The sequence below is a fragment of the Microtus oregoni genome, unplaced genomic scaffold (genome assembly GCF_018167655.1).
Source record: "Microtus oregoni isolate MIOR12 unplaced genomic scaffold, Mior012 000006F_ref0000085, whole genome shotgun sequence".
In the NCBI taxonomy this organism is placed as follows: Eukaryota; Metazoa; Chordata; class Mammalia; order Rodentia; family Cricetidae; genus Microtus; species Microtus oregoni.
The window spans coordinates 43291577-43308488 of record NW_024543065.1 but is presented as its reverse complement, the minus strand read 5'-3'; the positions used below and the strand labels follow the sequence as shown (position 1 = coordinate 43308488).

Below are 16912 nucleotides of genomic sequence, written 5' to 3'. Positions count from 1 at the left end.
AGGCAAACGGAGTGGGAGTCCAAGACCAGCTTTGGATAAACATAGTGAGTTGGAAACCAATCTGGACTACGTGAGACCTAGTCTCCAGACAAAACAAAAAGACCTGTGGGGAAAATGGAAGCAGCGAGAGCATCTAAGGGGAGGAGAGTTCGCGTAGAGCAGTGTTTCTCAACCTTCCCAATACTGACCTTTAACACAGTTCCTCATGTGGTGGTGACCCCCAACTAACAAATTCTTCCATTGCTACTTCATAACTGAAATTTTGCTACTGCTAAGAATTGTAATGTAAATATCCCATGTGCAGGCTATCTGATATGAGACCCCCAAAGGGGTCACGACCCTCGTGTTGAGAACCACCAGGTAGAAGGAGCAAAGTCCTTTAGGCGGAAGCATGCATGCTCACTGCTCCTTTATTGAGTGTACCCTACACAGAGTCCTAACATAGGAAATGCTGTCACGGTGAGCCACTGGGTGTTGGGGGGCATGCCTGAGAGCCTACAGGAACTGAGACAAGTTTAAGGATGTTGGCTTTGACTATGAGCAAGCTGGAGGTTTGGGTCAGAATAATTGGAACTGATTAATGTGGAAAGGGCTACCTGCTGGGCTCCAGAATGGAATGTAGAGGCAATGAATGGGAAGAGTGTTTATGTCGGAGGCCACCCAGGAGGTGATGGTGACTAGGACAAGAGAGTATTGAGAAGCCTAGGAGTCCACAGAGGCTGTCAAGGGTAAGGTGACACGTGATGCTTAAGGAGCCATGCATCACTTTTCTCCATACTATGAAAAAATACCAGACAAAATGAAGGAGTGGTTTATTCTGGTGCACAGGTTGAGTTGAGGGTCCAGCTCTAATCATGGTGGGAAGTTACTTTTCTCTCCTCTCTCTCTCTCTCTCTCTCTCTCTCTCTGTGTGTGTGTGTGTGTGTGTGTGTGTATGCTTGCTTGTGCATGCAAATGTATAAGACAGTCAATGTTGGGTGTCTTCCTTGGTGACTTTCCCTTTTCTTTTTTTGAGACAGTTTCTCACTGAATTTAGAGCTTGTCATTTGGACATCCAGCTGTGTCTACCCATGCTTGCTGGATTACAGGGGTGTGCTTTCGGTAGGTCCTAGGGCCCAGAGTCAGGCCCTCATGCTCTTACAACAGGCGGTTTACCCACAGAACCTCCTCAGTCTCATTTTCTCATCTTCCTTCAGTCTGACACTCCAGACTGCAGAATGGTGTCATCTACCCTGAGAGTGGGTCTTCCTCCTTCCATCAGACCCTCACAGATGTACCCAGAAGTTTGTCTCCTGGGTGATCCTCGATTGCATCAGGTTGACAATATTAACCATTTCCGATGTTGAGGATGGCTGGGATGTTTGTAGCTTCGGAGAGCTGCAGAATGCAAAAGCCACAGGCAGCAGTGGGGACAAGACAGCAAATGGAGGAGTCAGGGAGGTGATTCTGAGGTGATGGGGGAAGATGTGAAACAAACAGGTAATGGGGTGTGGGAGTCTAGAATTCAGGGGAAGTGACTTGGGGGAAGTTATCAGCCTGTGAGGATTGTGAGATGGGAGGTCACCAGCAGAGACAAAGCGAGTAGGGGATATAATGCATGGGGTAGACTGCTTGCTTGCCTAGCATTCAGGCAGGAGGCCCCTGGATTTGACCCTAGCACCAAATAAAAGTGGGTGTGGTAGTCCAGACCTAGCACTTGGGAGGCAGAGGCATAGGAGGAGGAGCCCAGGTTTCCCTTTGGCTCTGTATCAATATCCAGACCAGCCTGTACTATGAAGTGACCCTGTCTCAAACAAAGAAAATAGGAGCCCTTGTGATGGCTCAGTGTGGGTAAGAGGGCTTGTCACCAAGCCTGGCACAGCCACCCACGTTCCATCCTTGGGACCCATAGGGTGGAAGGTGAGAACGAACTTCCACAAACTGTCCTCTGATATATGCAAGCCCCCATGCCATGTCACCCCTCCCTTTAATCACAGCACTCAGAAAGCAGAAGCAGGTGGATCTCTGTGAGTTAGAGACCATCCTAATCTACAGAACCAGTTGCAAGCCAGCCAATTTCTAGGCCATGGTGAGACCTTGTCTCAAGAAGAAAAAGAAAAGTGAAAATAAAAATAATCATATACCAAGTGAAAGAAACACCCCAAAAGCCAACCAAATAAGATTATATTTCTACCCATGGAGACAGAAAGATGGTGGTTTAAAAGTACTTAGAAAGCCGGGCGGTGGTGGCGCACACCTTCAATTCCAGCACTCAGGAGGCAGAGGCAGGCGGATCTCTGTGGGTTCGAGGCCAGCCTGGTCTACAGAGCTAGTTCCAGGACAGGTCCCAAAGCTACAGAGAAACCCTGTCTCAAAAAACAAAACAAAACAAAAATGCTTAGAAACCAGGCAGTGGTAGTGTATGCCTTTAATTCTAGTACTCAGGAGGCAGAGGCAGGAGGATCTCTGTGAGTTCAAGATCAGCCTGGTCTACAGAGTGAGCTCCAGGACAGCTAGGGCCACACAGAGAAACTTTGTCTGAAACCAAAAATAAATAAATAATTTTAAAAAGTGCTTAGAGAGGTAGGAATGGGGAACGACTTCTAATGTGCTGGAAGTGGGGTGAAGGGTGATCAAAACATTTTGGAACTAGAAAGGAGTGATAAATATATTGACCAACTTTTAAGGTGTAAATAACAGCTGTGAAATATATATATATATATAATGTTTTTTGAGAGAGCGTTTCTTTGTGTAGCTTTGGAGCCTGTCCTGGAACTCCTTATGTAGACCAAGCTGGCCTCCAACTCAGAGATCTGCCTGACTCTGCCGTGTGTGTGTGTGTGTGTGTGTGTGTGTGTGTGTGTGTGTGTGTGTAAAACTTCTATACTCTTGGGAACCTGTCTCTTTGCCAGTCCCCTAAAACATTCTCTGCCTTTCTCTCCCCACAGTAAGCAGCGACCCAAGGATTTAAGATAACATAATTCAGGAGACTCTATCAACAAATTGTCCAGAAGCCCAGTGGGACCAGGTATCCCTGAGACCCGGAAGATCTGGACCTGGAGGAGTGGGTCTCAGGAACCAGGAATCATCTTCCCTTTCCTCCTTCCCTCACAGGCCCGCAGGGTGCTGTGCACCCCGACTGTAAGACACAGACGACTGAGAACACCGTGTGTGGTGGTGGGGAAGCCTCCCCCTCCCAGTAGAGACCAGAGCTAGATAGACGTTTATATACCGGGAAGGGTGGGGCGGGACAGATGTCAGGGAGAAGCTCAGCTTTGCAGAGATTAAAAGTCTTAGTCTAAGACTCAAAAACCCAGCCTTGGTGCCTGTTAAGTGTGCGCGCTCGGGTGCACGGGTCGCCCAAGGGGGCATCCGGCAAGAAGTAGGGGGCGGGGCCTCCACTAACCCCACCTCCACATTACAGAGGGATCCAATTGGCTGGGACTCCCTGGGGGCCAGCCAATCCGACCTGAGGGTCGTGTCGCTCCCGTGCTCTTGGGACCAGCCCTCACTCTCGAGCTAAAGGCACCGGTGGACTCCCCGCAGCCCTGGTATTCCAGCTACGTTTAGTTTGTCCACCTCAGTGTGGTGAGGCCAAGGTGGGTGGGGTTTACTGTGGGTCAGGATCTGGGAAAGGTCGGAGCGAGGGGCGCCCCTTAGGACCCACGGAGCCCCGCATCCCTTTCTGCAGGAGCTGACCCTTCCGTGGATGTTGAAGCCCAGATGCCCCCTTCGGGCGAATGGAAAACGCCCCCCTTCGACCCGCGCTTCCCTAACCAGAACCAGACGCGTAACTGCTACCAGAATTTTCTGGGTGAGACCTGTTGGGCCCTATTAGAGGGGAGGCCCCCACCTGGAGACCGTTGAAATGGGAGGCTGGGTCGTGGCCTGAAGGGGCGGGGCCTGCACCGAAGTGGGTGGGGCTGAGCCGTGAAGGGGCGGGTCCTGGAGTGGAAGAGATCGCCTGTCTGGAGACCATAAGATTGCCACCCTAGAGTGAAATGAACTAAGCCAGGAGAGATGGAACCTTGTCAGTAAAGGGCAAAACCAGGAGTGAGGAGGTTAGGTCGAGAGAAAAGGAGCGGGGTCTGAGGTCAAGGGAGGCACCTGATGTGGAGCTGGCTGGAACTGGGTCCTGGAGGGGCAAGGTGAAGCAGACAACCAAAAGGGACCGGACCTTGTTAGGTGGTAGAGCTAAGTCAAGATGGAAATTTGGAGTAAGGGGAAGTCTACAGTGGGAGGAGGAACCCGATTGGTTGGAAGAGTAAGAGTGTAAGACTGAGTCCTAGAATGGGTAGGATGGGGCCAATGTCTAGAGGGGCGTGGCTTGTCTCATGACACTCCCACCCCCACCCCGAGGCACTCTGCAGACTATCACCGGTGCGTGAAGACCATGAACCGCCGCGGGAAAACCACACAGCCCTGCGAGTACTATTTCCGCGTGTTCCATTCACTGTGTCCCGTCAGCTGGGTGAGAGGGCGGAGCGAGGCTGGTGGAGAGGGCGGTGAGCCCAGACTCAGGCTGAGCAGATGCTGGGGGGACCTCTGCTTCTCCAGGTGCAGCGCTGGAATGAGCAGATCAAGCAGGGGACTTTCCCGGGCAAAATCTGACTGTGCACTTGAGCGCTGCTCCCCTTGAGGCATCATCCCCCAGTAACCACTGTCCTCTCACCAAGCCCCAGCCTGGGTTACCCATCTCCTCTCTGTCTCTACGCCACAAATAAAGTCATGATGCTGCTATTGTTTGCTTGTTTTCTTTCTTTCCGGTTTTGTTTTTGAGACGGAGCCTCTCTCACTAACCCTGGAACTCACTCATGTGCTCGACTAGCTGGGATTCTCGTCTCTGACTCCCCAGCACTGGGATTACAGTCATGGGCGCTGAACTAGGCTTTTTATGTGCACGTTGGGGATCCAGACTCAGGTCGTCATACACGCATGGCAAGTGCTTACTTGCTGAGCCCCCTAACACCTTTTGATCATGGGGGCAAGGAGAAGGATTGCTGCTCCAGAGTTAAGGCAGTCAAAAGCAGGTAGACAGAAACAAGCTTAGAGGCTCTTGGGTTCTGCCTGTGGTCATGAAGTCAAGATCTCAACATTTAAGGTAGCCCATGCCTTTACTTTAGTCCAGCCTTAAGGGGCAGGAGCACGTGAATCTCTGAATTTGAAGCTAGCCTGGTCTACATAGTGAGTTCAAGGCCAACCAAGGCTATAATACACAATGAAACCCTGACTCCCCCCCCCCCCCAAAGTCACAACTATAACAAAGTCTCTTCCACCTACAGGGTGTCCTGTCTGTCAATAGCCATACCTTCCTGCTACTCTTCGTCAAATGCCCATATCTCAACCTCCTCTTCTCCTGCCTGGGCCATCTTAGCTATCATACCCACCCATCCAGTCCCTGGTCCTGAGGAATCTATTCCATGATCCAGTGCTGATCCACTATTCCCTAACCACTCTGTACTGACACTATCAGCTTCCCACCATGCCCTACCTCCACTGGTCCCATTTCCCTCCAAAAACATCCTGCCCCACCACAAGAGCGCCCTTGTCCCAACAGGAGCCCAGAGCATTTTCCATCCTACAGCAGCCCTACAGTCCAGCACAACAGAATCCTGATTCAAAAAAGAAAAAGTATATGAATAAAATACATGTATGTACACACACCCCTTAAGTGCCTAGTGCACATGGGGGCTAGAAGTGGGCCTCCGATCTTCTGGAACTTAGAGCAGCCAATGTTCTTAACCACTGTGCCATCTCCAGCACCCTACCCGCTTTGATTTCTAGTGCAGGTCTACCCCTGTGCTCATATGGGGCCATCTGTCCCTTTACAGGTGACACTCCAGTTCTCCCACTGATCTCTTCAGCACTTTCATCTTAATCATTCTTTGATCCGCCCATCTTTTCCAGTCATCAACCAAATCATTTTGGTTCCAGTTCCAGTTGCTCCTTGGCCTATCTTCCAAACATAAGGAGTGACACCCTCTTCCTTTCTGTGGACAGGTTTATGTAGCCCTGGCTAGCCTTGAACCCATGGAGAGCCATGTACCCATCTGCCTCCTGTGCACTGGGGTTAAAAAGGGCACCACCACCCTGCCCGGCTGACTCCCAGGCCCCTTTTTTTCTGAGTAGGTGGGTGGGTGCTGGTGAGAGGTGGGTGCTGGTGAGAGGTGGCCGGAAGACGGCATCAGACGTCCTCGAGTGGTAGTTCCCGGGTGGAGATTATAAGCAGCCTGATGCCAAGCCCTCTGGAAAAACACCAGCCTTCTCTCCATCCTGAAGTCACCATTTGCTTCTTTATTATAAGTCTCCAGTAGCCAGGATAGCCTTGAACTCTTAATCCTCCTGTCTCTACTTCCCACAGCCACCAAGCCTAGCACCAGTAATCTTTAACAGAGCCAGAGGCCTCCAGGTCGGCTGTACTGGCACCAGCCCACAGCTACCAGCCTCCTGGCTAGACCTGAAGTAATCATCAAACTCTGTCTTAGAAGGCCTCATGTGACATTTACCTCCTTGTCACCTTCCTGAATGACCAACCCCAGTTTCCCTAGTTGTAAACCAGACAGCTCAGAGTCCCGTTATCAGAGGCAGGATGGGGGTTCTGGCTCGGTGGACTGGCTGGTCCCACCCTTGGATGACCTGTCTATCACCTGCCCCAGAGGCTGCTCACCACTCACCAAGGACACACCCCAGATGGCCCAGGATGATTACATCTAGACCTTAGCCTCAGTGTCTAACCACAACCAGAGACGGACAAGGAAGTACAGGGTGAGGACAAGGCTACAGGAAGATTCTGGTCACTCACCATCCCCACAGGCAACACTGCTGATAACCAGAGGACTTAATGATGTCACCCAGTTAAGTGGCTGGAGCACAGGCCCATTAGCTTTGCAGCCACCTTTGTCCTGCCCACAGACCTGGGTCTGAGTCCGTTTTCTCCCAATGTCCAGCTTTCCTCTACCTCTTCTCCTTTTCAGGTCCATAATACTCCCTGCCATGGTCACTTGACTATTTCCTGTCTCTTTCCAACACTTTAAAAACTAAAACTCATGGGGCTGGAGAGATGGCTCAGCAGATAAGAGCACTGGTGGTTCTTCCAGAGGACATGGGTTCAATTCCCAGCATAGCAGCTCACAACTGTCAGTGACTCTACCTTCAGGGGCTCCGACACCCTCACACAGAGATACATGCAGACAAAATACCAATGCACATAAAGTAAAAGCAAATACATTATACGAAAACAAAAAAGCTGAAACTCACTCTGTAGACCAGGCTGGTCTCGAATTCACAAAAATCCTCTTGCCTCTGCTTCTCGAGTGCTGGGATTAAAGGTGTGCGCCACCTTAAGGTGTCCAGAGCACACCTTTCCTCTAGCTCTTTCTACACCTACATCCACCCCCATCCACTGGGGTAAATTCCCAAGATCCCAGGGCTACACTCAGCTCTTTGTCTCACTCTGTAGTTCCTGGGACTGAGGGCAGAGGTCAGGACATCTCTGTTCTCAGGCTTTGTTCTACAGCTCCTCAAGGGCCCCTCCATTTCCAGACACTGGCTCTCCCGACCAGATCCTATGGCTTCTGGGGTCATCTGATCAACCTCCAAGGTTCAAGGGGAGAAGCAGAGACAGTTCCACAGAGGCAGCACCAGTTTCCACACTGGCTCTCTATTTCTTGGTTATTTCTTTTCTGGTACAGAGGATTAAATTTGGTATTTACCAAGCAAGCCCTCTACCATTGAGCTACACCCTGAAGCTCTGCTTCTTTTTTAACTTCTCGAGTACAACAGGGAATTTGAGGCCAACTGGGCTACATGAGACTTCCTGGGTTTCTGGGCCCGAGCTATGTAATCTCCCCAGAACCAGATTTTGCACAGGCTCACCAACTCCCTGCCCTCAAAGATTTTTTTCTTTAAACAGAGTCTACAAGGCCTTGGCTGGCCTGGTACTCCCTGTGTAGACCAGCTTAGCCTTGAACTCACAGACATCAACCTGCCTCTGCATCTTGAGTGCTGGGATTAAAGGGATGCCACCACACTAGGCCCTACACTAGAGGTAAGGGCACCTGACTGAGAGGTGAAAGGACAAGTCTTCACATGGCCTCAGGCAAGTCACTCTGCTTCCCTGTCATCAGCCACCATTTATCGCCTCACCTTACCACAACAGAGAACACTCTTGGTCATCTCCCCTAAGCATGGTTTTTTGTTTTTTTTTTTGTTTGTTTGTTTGTTTTTGTGGTCCCAGGGCTTTACCTTAGTATCGCAGTCCCCAGAACCCACTGCCCCTCCCTTCTTAAGGCTTGTCAGGGTAACTATCAGTGTCAAAGAATGCCACCTCATCTCCCCAGTGAGGCTGAGATCTCACCCTCCCACTTGACATCCCCCTAAAACACAAAAACTCCTAAGGGCTTAGAAGGTTTTAATAAAAAGTTCAAGTTCTTCCAATCCCCCATCATACCCCATTCTGGTGTGGGGAAGAGAGGGAGCCTCCCCTACACCCCAGTAGCACCAGGGATAGCACCGTGATAAAGATGAGGTCACACCTGGCCTCCCTGAGACCCATGGGGCAGGGCCAAGGATGTGCCCCTGGGTACCACCCACCCCATCTGACTGCCCCTGCCTCCAACAACTGCAGAACTGAGAGCCAACCTACTCCCTACTGTGGGGGCAGTTTGGGAGGGCAAACCCCCAAGTCAGTTGCACCTCCTGAGGCCTGAGCTTCTAGAGAGTCGCCATGGAGTGGCCCCCACCCCTTATGGCTTTGCTCCCTGGGGAGGAAGAGGCTGAGGGGAGGGGGATGGCTCCTGAAGTCCTGCGGTGGGGACAGGGATGGGGAGGGGGACATCAAATGGCCAGGGCTCCCTTGCTTGAGTGGGGTTGGCTCAGGGGTCAGCAATCATAGAGCAATGAGGATCAACTCCCTAGATATATCCTAAAAAACACACTCCCAGGATCAGACCTGGGTCAAGGGTCATCTCCTTCCTTCCCTTCTGGAGCGGTCCAAGACAGAGACTATACTCCAGTCTGGGCTCCCTGCAGGCAGTCCATCATGGCTCACCACTGTTGATGTCCAGATCAATGGAACCATGACTGACCACCAGCCGGAGGCGCTTAGGTGGGCAGAAAGGAGCAAAGGCAAGGGCCTGTTTAGGGACAAGGTCAGGGGTGGAGACAGGGGCTGGGTTCCCAGTAGGAGCAGGAGCAGCTGGTAGGGCTGGGGCTAGGCGGGTAAGGTCCACACGCACCACAGAAGGCAGCCCATAGCGCCGGGCCCAGTACCAGTCCTGTTGTGGGGTCCAGCGGGTCTTGGGGAGCAGGCGCAGGGCCACTGTGGCCTCACCCCGTAGTTGACAGTGGGGACCACAGCCTCCCCATTGGTGTAGGGAAACATAGGCAGCACGGAGGACAGGGGACAATGAGGTCGGGCGGATCCTGGGACGGCGACGCTTCCGGGGGCGAACTCTGGGCTGGGACTGAGGCATCCACTGGAGCCAGAGGGGCAAGTAGTCCAAGTGGGGGCTAGCAGGCAGCAGGCATGGGGGCTGGCAGGCAGCTGTGGTGGTCAGGGAAGGAAGAGAGAAATAAAGGGGGAAGCCGGTGAGCAGGGCTTGAGCAGTTCAGAAAAGCAGTGACCAAAAGGCTAGAGAACAGGGGTGTGCTCACCACAGAATGGGTCACGACGCAGTGGGGACAGGTGGGAGCAGGCCCGCAGGCCCAGAAGGCTCTGCTGGCTGTTGTCCAGGCCCTGCTGCAGACGCCGCTTTGTCTCTCGGAGTTGATACTTGTCCAGGGGTTGTGACCGCAGCTCCAGTTCCCTGGGCTGAAGTCTGAAAGCTCCCTCACCTTTCCTGTGGGAACAGAAAAGGGCAAAGGGAGATGCTGCGTTGGAATCTTCATTTTCGAGTGAATCCTGAGGATGTTTCCCACCAGGACCCTCGACCTCCCACGGTAGGCTGGCACACTCCACCCATGCTCAGGCACGCCTACCTCTCACAGGTGTAGCATTCACAGTGCTCATTCTTCTCACCGAAGAAGCCCTCACCATAGAAGCATGTCACTTCGTCCCCTGGCTCAATGTCCCGGAGCACCTTCACACAGGCAGTATTCCCATCTGAGGGCACAAACTGAGGCCATACCCACTCAGTACCCCGGCCTGGGTCACAGGGCGGGAGCTGTCCAACTTTTCAACCTGGCAGGCACCCTGGTCTAAGGGTTCTGTAATGGCTTTGGCAGGCCACAGCTGAGAAACTCCTGCCCCACCACATCATTTATTGGCAGCAGCCCTGGCTAGAGCCTGTCCTCTGCATGGCCCCTTAAGAGTTTGCCTTCTGGACCCTAAGAGATACACACATGGATCTACAGAGAAAGGAGAAAAAGACAAGATCTCCTGAGTAAATTGGGAACATGGGGGTCATGGAAGAGGGTAGAAAGGGAGGGAAGCAGAGAAAAATGGATAGCTCAGTAAAAACAACAACAACAACAACAAGTCTGCCTTGTGTCTACCTTTCCCTGCAAGCCAATGGCCTCCCAGCAGTATGCAGTGCCAGCAGGGACTACGCCTCGTGTTCTTCCCGCGCACTTGGGGTCAGCGCCAAGCTCACACCTCAGACCTAGCCCATCTCACAGCCCCTCAAGATTCACTTACTCCCTTGCCACTCTCTCTCTGTGGCCACCTCCCTTCTCCCAAGGCTTCTATCCACTCTGTAGCCCAATTCCCATGTCTTCCAGCTCTGCCTCTGGGATCACTCACCCCAAGGTTACCTACCCTACAGGCTCCTCATTCTTGTCTCCCTCCCGTATCTGCATCTGTCTCTGTACTCCCTATCTGCGAGCAGACATGGTCATCCTAGCTATCTAGCCAGCCAGCCACTTAAACCTGACACCCAAAGACGTCTCCTTGGCTCATGGCCTCCAGGCCAAATGGCCAGTGCCTTCTGGGTGTGCCACCTCCAGTACCCTTATCCTCCTCTCCTTTCAGCTGGTCCTTCGTCACCTCAAGGCCCATCACCTGCCAATCTCCTCACGGCCACCCTCACTCTATACACCTCTTTCCTTCCCACTAAGCATCCTGCAAACTGCTGCCATAGCCATCTAGAAACCAATCTCCCACTATGCAGCTAGGAGAGTCAACTAAGCTCACTGGTCTGGCTGTTACCATCTTTGGGCACTGGCTGTCACCATCTGTGCCTCATGGCCCCTTCCATATGATGTGAAATATCTTGCCCACTTGTGCCCCTAGTTTCTTTCAACACTTAGAAAAACTCTGGTCTTCCAAAGCCTGCTGGTTCTGGATCACTAAGCAAGCTGTTGATAGTGTGCATGCTGCCCTTTGCTTTCTGGCCTGGTGAAGGCTGTGTGTCATTACCCTGAGAGCCTCTGGAATACAGAACAGCTGTCTTAGGGGTGTTGACAGGAGAAACTTGAGGCCAGGCAGGACAGCCGTAACTTGTCCCAGTTCCGAGTCAGGAACTGAGCTTTGGCCCTTACTTATTTATGCCCTGGAGGCTCCCACAGTGGGCCAGAGGTCTGTGCCCAACAGGATGCCCCTTACCTTATTATTACTTGGTTTCTTTTTAGTTTTTTTTTGAAGACAGGATCTTATTATTATATCATCCTAAGTGACCTGAAACTCACTATGTAGACCAAGATGGCTTCCAACTTGCAGCAATCTTCCTGCCTCTATCTCCCAAACACTGATTTCACAGGTACAAGTCAGAGTGTCTAACTAAACCTCTGCTCTTGCTCCTGTTGGTCCCATGGTTTGAACTGAGAGCACTCATATGCTACACAATCACTCCACCCTGAGCTGCACCCCTAGCTCGGCTTGTTCTTTCTGTGGTCTTTTTTTTTTTTTTTTTTTTTTTTTTTTTGGTTTTTTTGAGACAGGGTTTCTCTGTAGCTTTGGCACCTGTCCCGGAACTAGCTCTGTAGACCAGGCTGGTCTCGAACTCACAGAGATCAGCCTGCCTCTGCCTCCCGAGTGCTGGGATTAAAGGCGTGCGCCACCACCGCCCGGCATCTTTCTGTGGTCTTGCACTCCACCCTGAGCTATATCTCTGGCCTTTTTGAAATGTAGTTTCACTGAAGTTGCCCAGATTGGCCTAGAATTTAGAATTTCCTGCCTCAGTCTCCCAAGACACTGGGATGACAGGACAACAACAGTACATGTTCCGGCATGTTATCTCCTCCTCCCTTACTCTGCCCTTCTACCCAGTTTGTTAGCAGAGGTGCTTGGCCTCCCGGATTTTCTCGGCTTCTCCCCTCCCCTGCCATCCATGCTGCCCAGGTGAGATTCTCCCCTCCCCTGCCATCAATGCTGCCCAGGTGAGATTAGTCACCTGCTAGTTTGTCTCCCCATCACACCTTAGGTCCCATTTTAGTCAGTAACCCAGGCTCTGGTAACAACAGTGCAAATACACTGTGGCCTCTTCTTCTCCCTCTGACACCCTTGGGGACACATGCCTTCCCATGATGTCCACTCCAGGGGCTCCCACCAACTACAAGGGATGGACACGGCTTTATCAGGAGAGCCCTTCATTCCCCACATGCCCACTCCTCTCACTCTGCAGGGCTCACCTTGCAGTTGGGTTTGCAGTCTGTCGCAGTTGGATGGACATGAGAGAAGAGAGAGAAGAGAGTGAGCAAGGGAAGGCAGCCCCTTTCCCTTGTCTCATCCACGTGCCTGCCCTGCATCATCTTCCCCCAGCCTTGTCCTCACCATGGTTGATAAAGGCAGCTGGGCCTAGCCACAACTGGGCACTCCTTTTCCGGGTGGAGTACATGATGCTGAAGTCGTTCTCTCCGGCCCTAAGCAGGTTCTCATCCTCTTCACGCAGCTCTGCAATGCAGCCTACCAGCAGCTCCAGTTTCTCGTTCTTCTTCCTGACCAGAGTCCACGCTGTATGGCTCTGAGCAAGGCCTCCCAATCCTCACTGGGGTTGAGGACCTCTCATGCAAAATCCCCCAGGGAGCAGGGGCACCAAGGGGCAGGCGAGCCATTGCATTCTCCATCCTCTCACATCCACCAGGTCCTCAGGTCTCACTAGCCCCACCTCCTCTGGGTCCTACCTCATCCACAGGGACTGAGTCTTGGCTCCCAGCAGCTCCCTTACCAAGCACGGGTAGACACGATCTTGGCCCCATTGGTCTCCATGGAGTAGCGGGTGCAGGGCAGAATGGTGAAGCCACTCTCAGGCAAGAAGGCGCGGAGGTAGCAAAAAATCTGAGAGGAGAGTAGGGGAGAGTGGGATAGTGAGGAGGGTCAACCATAAGGGGCCCCTTTCTCTTGGACCAGGTCTACTTTGTCATTGACTGTATGGCCTAGATCCTCTCTGGGTCTAGGTGTCCTCATCTGTTAAAGGAAAAGGAGGTTGGACTCTCAAAGCTCACCAGCCCCCAATTATTTTCTTCTAGGATTCTGAGCCTTGCAGGGTGTCTTCAGGGGCAAGGCAGCTGGGACCTGGGGGCTGCTCTCCTAAGAGCTCCAGAATCTGCCGGCTAAATGGGGAGCACAGTGCAGGTCAGAGCAGGGCATGGGCTCCCTCACGTGGGTCTTGAGGGCAGCCTCCTGCCGAGGGGCCCGGTTCTGGAAGTAGTGGGCCATCCAGCCTCCCACTGTCAGGGCCCGGTATGCAGCCTCCAGGTCCCGCTGTCTTAGGAAAGCTTCCAGTGCTGAGCGAAGGTAGTGCTGTCGTCGCAGAGTGGGCACAGGGCTGGGAGAAAGGATATGCCTGAGTTCCAGGGACTTCCAGAACCCTGACCCCCACCTGAAGCTTCAGGGAGGTCAGGCTGAGAGTTATAAAAACACAAGAGAAAAGGTCCAGGCCTGCCATTACCCCCAGGAACCTCTCACCTGACATTCATCTTATGGGTGCGGAAGCCGAGGTAGGGGTCAAGAACAAGGCTGGTGGCCAGGTCATCATTCTCGCACAGTTCTCGGGCTGTCACTCTGTCAGGCCCCATGGCGCTCTGAAGATCATGCTGCTTCCGGCACCAGCGGGGCACAGGGATGTGCTCTGTGCCACTCAGAAGCTGTCTGTGGGTCCCACAGCCTGCTTATCTGTAGGAGAGCATGGGGTGGGTGGGGAGCAAAACTAACGTCACAGGCCTCTATGCAAGAATGACACCAACAGCCACTTCGGACAGTGAGGAAACCCCGGGAGAAACACTGTCTCTAGTGCATTAAGCACTCCCCTCCCCTCCCTGCAAAACAGATGCCGGTCCCCCAGTCCCACACACAACCTCCTCAGGACACGTGCGCTTACATGGATGTCAGCACACACACAAACCACCTCGCCAAACGCACATGTAGGAAACAAGTCCCCGTGTGCCCAGGGATGGTAGATTGATTGGCAATCTGAGATAACTTCAAAGCCTTGGCATGGCAGGAGGGAGTTGGGATTGCTGGGCCTCATCAAGGGAGAAGGTGAAAATGAACTCGATGTTTCTTAGCTTCTAGCCTGCCTTTGCTGACCCCCGCTAGGCTGGGTCAGTCTCTTCACCACCGCCCTCCAAGGTCACCCTACTCAGGGAGTGGTCAAATGGCTGTGGGTGGGACCCAGGCACCCTGGAGGGGAAGGGGGGGGGGAAATCAAGTACCTGCTCCCTGACTGAGAATTCCAGCAAAGGGGAGGCCCTCAAGGGAACAACAACAACAACACAGTAAGAAGGAAGGAATGAAGAGCAGAAACAAGTCAAAACAAAGGGAAGGAAGCGAGAGCAAAGGGGGAAAAATTAGATTCAAAAAACCAAATCAAGCGAAACGGAGGGACAGTTTACCCACTGCCCTCATCATGGTGTCTGGCAGATCTGCACCTTGGGAAAGAGCAATGTGAGAACAAGAAAGGAGGAAGAGTGGCTGAGACACGAAGAGAAGCTACAAGAACTGGGAGAAAGATCTGGAAAACAAAACAAAACAATAAGTCTGGGTTAAATGAAGAGGGTGCTAAGAAAAAGCCTGGAAGCTGGGGAGGAGCTTATGGGAAAAGACAAATAAAGCCAGGTACAGGGGGTAGGATGTGAAGGAAGAGAAAGGCTGCAAACATGGAGGGAAGTCAAAAGGACGCGGAGAGGGGGGGCGGCACCTACGGGTGCAAGGGAGGAGCCCACGAAATCCAAAGGGTAGGTAGACTTAGGGTCTAAGGAAGGGCCTAGCGGTCCCAAGTGGGTTTGAGGGGAAGTCCTGGGGATCTGAAGTGACGAGAACATAAGAGGCACTAGGGGTTCGAGGAGGGAACTGAGGAAGCGCAGTAAAGCCTGGGAAGGTTGTAGAAGGGGGTGGGGAAGCAGTAAGAGTCGAGGCGAGGGCCTCAGAGGCCACGACAGTGAGACAGGAGTCAGGAAGTGCCCTGGGAGTGACACGGGAGGTTACGGTGCAGGGAAAAGGTGTCAGGGACAGGCCCTGGTGGTGCAGAGAGCCGCCCCTAAAGGGCAAGGAAAGACCTGGGAGTGAGAGAGGAGTCTGCATGGGCTGCGAGGGTGCAGGGAAGGCTACGAGTGAGGAGCGCGAGGACCCGCGGGACTGGAGACTTGGGCGGCAAGGCTCGAGGACGAGCCCGGGGACAGCCGGGTCAGGGGGTGACTGGGAGGCCGGGCGACGCGGGGCGGGGGCCGAGAGGGGGCTCAGAGGTCGGGCGCCGCGCCGCCCCTCACCCGCTTCTCCTCCTCCTCCTCAGGCGCCCGCGCTGCCGCCGCCACCACCTCCCACCGCCTGGTCCGGCTCTCGTCAGACACTGCCGCCGCGCCGCCCCTCGGCCGAGTTGACGGCCGGCGCATCCTTCTATTGGCCCAGTTCGCCGTCACTCCTCCGTTGCTATGAAACCCGCGTGGCTCTTATTGGCTGGCTCTCATTTCTCCCTTTTTTCCCGCCTCTTCTGGCCCCAGCCGGTGCCCCGACAAAACCCCGCCACGCCCGCGCTGTCAATAAACCTCGCGGACTACAACTAATGGCTCGCGTCACTGTCCTTCAGCTGTTGCCATAGTGATATGTCCCGCCCCCTTCTCCTGCACGGCCCCAAATCAATGCTTTCATTGGCTTAAAGCGCCGTCGCTCCGAGAGAAACTCTGTCTGGGTCAGGTTATTCAGGTCCAAGTAGAAGGAGGGCGGGACCTGCCAGATCCAAACTTCGTATATTATTGGTTGATTTTGGGAAAGCCTATGCTTCCATTAGCTAAGGCCTCCGTCCATCTCCGTAGAGTCCCGAGTGCTATTCTCTTTCTTTCAGCTTCAGTGGGCAAAATCTCATAGCTAACTAGGAAGGAAAGAGGTTACTGCGCGCGCGCCACCACTGCCCTCGGCCCCGGGAGACCATTGGTTGCCATGGCAACAAAACTTCATTGCCAGCCCTGCTTGACAAGAAGGCCTTCCTCTCTCTCTCTCTCTCTCTCTCTCTCTCTCTCTCTCTCTCTCTCTCTCTCTCTCAATATTCCTTATCGTTTTGGAAATTGTACCTATATAAGCACTCTGTAAAGTTTCCTTGCCCTACCTATGAACAGATCGGAAAGAAGGGACGCTGAGCCGGGCGGTGGTGGTGCACGCCTTTAATCCCAGCACTCGGGAGGCAGAGGCAGGCGGATCTCTGTGAGTTCGAAACCAGCCTGGTCTACAAGAGCTAGTTCCAGGATAGGCTCCAAAACCACAGAGAAACCCTGTCTCGAAAAACCAAAAAAAAAAAAAGAAGGGACGCTGAGAAGTTGAGATTTTGGAGACAAGCTCTGACTCATGGGGCGCTCCCGTGGGGAAATCCCTGTAATTAGGATCACCCACCTCTTCAATCCTGCAAATATAATTAGCGTATTATAATTACGTCCAAACAAATAAGTTCCATGCAGCAGGCAGTCTTTGTTCTCCAGGAGTTATCTTTTTGCTGGGTTAGAACAACGCCTATGGCACAGAACGATTCATTAACGCAGGCTGAAGGAACAACCGACTGAAGTGAGGCTG

The 16912-nt window shown here is 53.0% G+C and overlaps 2 protein-coding genes across 3 annotated transcripts; one reads left to right on the top strand and one right to left on the bottom strand.

Annotated features, from left to right (window-relative positions):
* Window positions 1-3461: 3461 nt before the first annotated feature.
* On the top strand, window positions 3462-4710 carry LOC121450077 (cytochrome c oxidase subunit 6B2). Its single transcript, XM_041654777.1, has 4 exons — window positions 3462-3530; window positions 3671-3793; window positions 4350-4450; window positions 4537-4710. The coding sequence occupies exons 2-4, from the start codon at window positions 3703-3705 to the stop codon at window positions 4588-4590; spliced, it is 246 nt and encodes an 81-aa protein (XP_041510711.1). The 5' UTR covers window positions 3462-3530; window positions 3671-3702; the 3' UTR covers window positions 4591-4710.
* Window positions 4711-8380: 3670 nt separating this feature from the next.
* Window positions 8381-15732, bottom strand: Kmt5c (lysine methyltransferase 5C). 2 transcript variants are annotated; one of them, XM_041653896.1, is made up of 9 exons: window positions 15622-15732; window positions 13823-14029; window positions 13517-13682; window positions 13083-13192; window positions 12689-12852; window positions 12547-12566; window positions 9958-10094; window positions 9634-9818; window positions 8381-9523 (listed from the first exon to the last, which is right to left on the bottom strand). In XM_041653896.1, exons 2-9 carry the CDS (start codon window positions 13930-13932, stop codon window positions 9018-9020), a joined length of 1398 nt encoding a protein of 465 aa, XP_041509830.1. In that variant the 5' UTR covers window positions 13933-14029; window positions 15622-15732; the 3' UTR covers window positions 8381-9017. The 2 variants fall into 2 exon arrangements, with proteins under 2 accessions (XP_041509830.1, XP_041509831.1); XM_041653897.1 differs by lacking the exon at window positions 15622-15732 and adding an exon at window positions 14569-15068.
* Window positions 15733-16912: the final 1180 nt, after the last annotated feature.